The sequence below is a fragment of the Arachis ipaensis genome, chromosome B1 (genome assembly GCF_059453495.1).
Source record: "Arachis ipaensis isolate K30076 ecotype BB chromosome B1, ASM5945349v1, whole genome shotgun sequence".
Taxonomy (NCBI): domain Eukaryota; kingdom Viridiplantae; phylum Streptophyta; class Magnoliopsida; order Fabales; family Fabaceae; genus Arachis; species Arachis ipaensis.
Genome location: NC_142436.1, coordinates 3,238,241 through 3,243,821, shown reverse-complemented (window position 1 = coordinate 3,243,821; position 5,581 = coordinate 3,238,241). Strand labels below are relative to the sequence as shown.

The 5,581-nt window shown below is 24.3% G+C and overlaps 1 protein-coding gene across 1 annotated transcript; it reads right to left on the bottom strand.

Annotated features, from left to right (window-relative positions):
- Nucleotides 1–321: 321 nt before the first annotated feature.
- On the bottom strand, nt 322–5,354 carry LOC107643268 (peroxidase RIP1-like). The gene is made up of 3 exons (XM_088500842.1): nt 5,060–5,354; nt 1,976–2,170; nt 322–1,114 (listed from the first exon to the last, which is right to left on the bottom strand). Exons 1-3 carry the CDS (start codon nt 5,315–5,317, stop codon nt 551–553), a joined length of 1,017 nt encoding a protein of 338 aa, XP_088356968.1. The 5' UTR covers nt 5,318–5,354; the 3' UTR covers nt 322–550.
- Between the last annotated feature and the right edge of the window lie 227 nt (nt 5,355–5,581).

Below are 5,581 nucleotides of genomic sequence, written 5' to 3'. Positions count from 1 at the left end.
CTTGATTCTAAAAATGAAAGAATGAAACACAAGATATATACAATAATTTCGTAAAAGAAACACAAGATACCACAACATAAAAAAACAAGTATGAAAATTTGAATACCCCTAAATCTCAAACAAACTATTGGAAATAGCATAATCATTTTTTTGAAAAAAAATAAATTAGTCTCTAATTTTTTATCTCGAAAAAAAAATAAATTTTTGACTAATTAAAAATATAAAAATATTTTTGATTTTTTAAAATACGAGACATTTAAATTTTTTCATCTAAAATATATAAGGACAAATTAATCTCCGAAAAAAATTAGACATCTCACATTTTAAAAAATAAAAAACATTTTTATATTTTTAATTACACTTATTTGTCTTCAACATAAAAGGTCAAGAGACTTATTTCTTGTTTATTCCCCATACATGATATATATATTGCATTCTTGCCAACCTCGTTCACAACTGGTTTACGCTAACTTTAAAGATAAATTGACAAAAATGCCCCTCATAAAGTCTACAGTTTTACAATAACAAGATACAAATACAAATATTAATATTAATTAACTTTTCTACAATTAATTCTAATCTCACCCTCATTTCCGGTAAGAGGCTTCATGTTACCCATCTTGATCATAGAATGTCCGAATCTTTTAGCAAAAGCAACTGGATTCCTAGTAAATAGCTTCACCAACCTATCACTCTCACTATTATTCCCCTTGAAGAGTTCTTGATCAGAATGAAGAAGCCCCTTGTTATCCAACAATTGCTTGTAGTAGACATTGTCAAATATTTTATTAGTGGAATCAAATGGTGCCAAATTACTATCTCCACCACTTTGAGGGCACTTTTGTAATTTCAAATAGGATGCAAGTTTTGGGTCAATGTTGGTGTCATTGTAGATCCTATCCCTAAAAGAGGAACATTGAGCAAATCCAATAGTGTGGGCCCCAGAAAGGGCCACAAGGTCTTTAAGGCCCAGCCCATGAGACTTGAAGTTAGAGAGAAGCTCTGAGAAGCTTGAAGATGGGGAAGGAAGGCTTGTATTTGCAGCTTCATTGCTTGCACTTCTAGCGTCTCTTCTTCCTAAGAGCACATGGTAACCAAAGTGTGGACCCCCTAGCTGTTATAATAGAAGCACAGTGAATAAAATAAATCAATTTAAAAAATAATTTAAAAAATAATTTTTAGTTTAATTATTCGGTTAATTTTTATAATTTTATAATTTTTAATTAAATTTTTATATTTTAAAAAATTTATAATTAAATTGTTATATTAAATAAAAATTTGTAATGAAATCTTTGTTAATTATTATTTAAAAAAAACACATTAATTCTAAAATATTTGATTTTAAAATATTTTATAATTTATCATATATCAAATACAAAAGTAATATTAAAAAAAAAACAATATTTAAAAGTTTTTATTTTACATAGAAACAAATTATAAACTTTTAAACTACAAAAATTCAAATAAAATTTTGACAAAATTATAAGAATTACCAGATTAATTAAACTTTAATACTTTAGTTTGGTCTTTAAAAAAATGTGAATACAAGTAAAATTAGTGATTTATTTTCATAACTTTTAATTGAAGGACTAACTTAACTTATGCATGTACTTTTAGATACTAAATTGAGCCGTTAAATCTTTGAGAAATTTCAATTGATTTATATGAATTATTTTACAAACGGAAATGTTTGATAACCAAAGAAAATCAGCCAAAAACAGCCATAACTTGCCTTATTTAGTATTCATTAATTGTTGTGATAATTAATTAATGTTAAATAAGGCAAATTCTTACTGTTTTTTTTATCTACCTAGCATTATCCAAAAAATAATTCCAAAAAATACTAAAATACTAAATAATTCCAAAAAATTGAAATTTAATTTTCTAATCTAACCTTTTTTGGACACTAAAAATGTCTTTGATAAGTGGAGTAATAGAGAAGGGGGGTTTCAAGTTTCAAGTGTTAGTTACTTACAATAGCAACAGAATCACGAGCCGCCACAGCTAAGATATCAGAACATGATACAATAGGACCCTTGCAAGCTTTGTCTAATTCTGATTTAATCTCATCAACCACTTCAAATCCTCTTAGCGAGTTCTTATTTGGTGGCGAATTCTTCTCACCATTTATGTTATAAGAATCATCTAGCAGAACTGATGCATCGCAACCCTACATCCCATCAATTTGAGAACGATTAAAAAAATTAAATAAAAAAAAAATATTGGTGTACAGTTATAAATAAATAAATTAATAATCGTCTATAATATGTTATATATTTGTTTTTTTCGTTTAATTTGCTTTTGTTCTAGTTGGACTAGTGGACTACTATTTAGGGTATTATTATGGATTGATAATATACAAAAACATAATTTCTTAAAAAATTAATTCATTAATAAATAAAAAATTTTATTTATTTAAAAAAAAAAAAACCTCTGGTATATATAGTTGGACCTATGGTATTTGCCATTTTTTTCTGGTCTAAATATCTATTATAGATAACTCACAAAACTCATCGTGTGGATTTTCTTTACATTAATTTTTTTTATTTCCTTCTCATCTTTTGATGTTTGGTAATAATTAAGGTGTGTTTTATAGAAAAGTTCAGAAGATATTTTTCTTCAAGATGTGAGTTGCTTTCGTTGTGGTGCATTCTATCTAAAGTTACATCATAGTTGCCGTGCTGTGACAATTATCAATTAAAATTTATTAGAGATATAATTATTTATTAGAGATATAATTATTTATATAATTTTTTTATTAATTTAAATTTTAAAAAAAAATTATTTTTATAACAAAATTAAAATGAAAAATATTCTTTTAATTTGTCTTATTGTCTATACAAGTCTTCTAAAATATATTATTAGTATATTCTTTTTACCAGCTTCAATTTGTTAGACAAGTGATTTTAAGATATTCAATAATCAAAACTTTTATAATTGAAAGTAATAGAATTCGTTTTTTTAATTTATTAAACAGACTAAAAAAAACCTTATACACATAACTATACTTAAAATTTTAAAAGAAGTGATTTATAATACTTTTAAATACTTAGCTGACACATAAATGAGATATAAAAAAAAAGAATGACATAAAAAGAAAAAATATTAACGTAAAAACAAGAAAATAAATTTTAATGTTAAATAGTTATTATTATTATTATGAGCCAAAAACTGTGTGCGTAAAACTATGTATAACTATATATGATAAACACTTATTTTCATGTGTAATCGATAATTAAGAACGGTAAAATAATAATTTAATTAAATATGTTGAATAATCTAATAATTCTCAACTATTAATTTCATATAAAAATTATTGAATGTGAATTTTCATATATATATATACTTGTACTATTAATAATCTATAGATCACTATTCACATAAAAATAATTTTATGCCAAGATAATAATTAAAATATTAATACATTATGTTAAACAATTTAACTAAACATATATTAAACTATCATAAAAAACAATTAAAATGGCTGAAACTCATATATTATTTTCATAGGAAGACATCAATAAATAGTAACTTAATTCATGCATGCAATTAATTTACTTATATTAACAAAGCAGTCATGAAATAAAATGCAAACGTAAGCACGTGAAAATTCAAGTTAGATGAAAATTTAGTCAAATCAGTTAAATTATCTAATGGCTCTCAGCTATCAACTTCACATAAAGTCGACTGCAGCTAAGTTTCCACCAGGTAAGCAATGAAGCGCTCCAATGCACGGTTCTTTCTTTACGGATTGATACTATTTAGGGTGTTAAACGTAATTTCTTAAAAAATGTATTCATTAATAAATAATATATTTTATTTATTTAAAAAAAAGTCTCTGGTATATATAGTTGGACCTATGGTGTTCGCCATTTTTTCTGGTCTAAATATCTATTATAGATAACTCATCGTGTGGATTTTCTTCACATGATGAATTTTCTTTTTCCTTTTTCATCTATTGATGTTTGGTAATAAGGTGTTTTATAGAAAAGTAAGTTAAGAAGATATTTTTCTTCAACATGTGAGTTGCTTTTGTTGTGGTGCATTCTATATCTAAAGTTACATCATAGTTGCATTGTAGTGCCGTCAACATTTATCAATTAAAATTTATTAGAGATATAATAATTCATATATCTCTTTTTATTTATTTAAATTTTTTAGAGAATTAATTTTATAATAAAATTAAAACGGTGAATTTTTTTTTTAATTTGTCCATACAATTCTTTAAAAATATATTATTAGTATATTTTTTTTTTGTCATCTTTAATGTGTTAGACAAATGATTTTAAGATATCGAATCAAAACTTTTATAATTGAAAAGTATAAAATTAGTTTTTTAATTTATCTAAAAGAATTAGTATAAGATATACTAAAAATTTTAAAAAATTTATTATACACATAATCATGCAAATAATCACGCTTAAACCTTTAAAAGAAATAATTTATAATAATCTCAAATACTTAGCTGACACATAAATAAGATATAAGAAAAAGAATAATACAAAAAAAAAATATTAACGTGAAAGCAAGCAAACAAATTTTAATGTTGAATAATTATGAGCCAAAAAATGTGTCTGTAGAACTATATATATTTGTATGTAGTGTAAATTCACATGCAGTTGTGCATTATCTTTATATATAATTGATAGTTAAAAATGATTAGATAATAATTTAATTAAACATGTTAAATAATTTAATTATTCACAACTATTAACTTCACATCAAAATTTTCACATGTATATATATGTATAAAATAATTTCTTGCACTATTAATAAATTATGAGTGACTATTCACATAAAAATATTTTTATGTAAAAATAATAATTAAAATATTAACCTATTATATTAAATAATTTAATTAAATATATTAAACCATCATAAAAGAATTTAAAATGATTGATTCTCTGTGATAAAATCACTTATTCCAAAAAATTAGCTGATAAACAAAAAATAACATAAATAATTATATTTTTAATATTTTCGTTCATTATTTTCATAAAAAGACATCTTTATTTAAATAGTAAATTAATTCATGCATGCATGCAATTACTTTACTTACATTAACAAAGCAGTCATGAAAATGCAAACGTAGCAATGAAGCTCCAATGCGCGGTTCTTTCTTTATTGCCTTTTCAACCACAGACCTTATCACTGGCAACACCTTAGGGCATGTTTTCTTATAGAAATGGTGAGTGAGCCTTCCATTACCATCATTGTTCATGCCATTGGTAGGGATCACCCATGTGCCCAAATTAGTAGTGACCATAACAACAATAACCAAAAAATAATATTGGATTATTATTTGAGAATTACTCATCTTTTTGTGCTATTTAGTATCTTGCTTTGAGTTATTATACTATTGAATAATGGCTACGGTATTTATACAAGAATTTCAAAGAGGTAGTAACTAACTACTCCATGTGTGGTTCATGCATGTCCTTCATCAGTTATTATCCACAACTTAATTATGATAATTATAATAATTTATTTTATAATAACAACTGGCACACTTGGATTGTGATTCCTGTTGACTAGACCCAAGACTTGTGATTATAAAAGATGGAGAAATTTTAGATGCTTT

Excerpts from the sequence above, each read along its gene's own strand:
- LOC107643268 (XM_088500842.1), bottom strand. The coding sequence starts at position 5,317 with ATGAGTAATTCTCAAATAATAATCCAATATTATTTTTTGGTTATTGTT. Across the intron at positions 2,171-5,059 it reads TTCATGACTGCTTTGTTAAT|GGTTGCGATGCATCAGTTCT; the intron begins GTAAGTAAAGTA and ends GATGGGATGTAG. Across the intron at positions 1,115-1,975 it reads CTCGTGATTCTGTTGCTATT|CTAGGGGGTCCACACTTTGG; the intron begins GTAAGTAACTAA and ends CTATTATAACAG.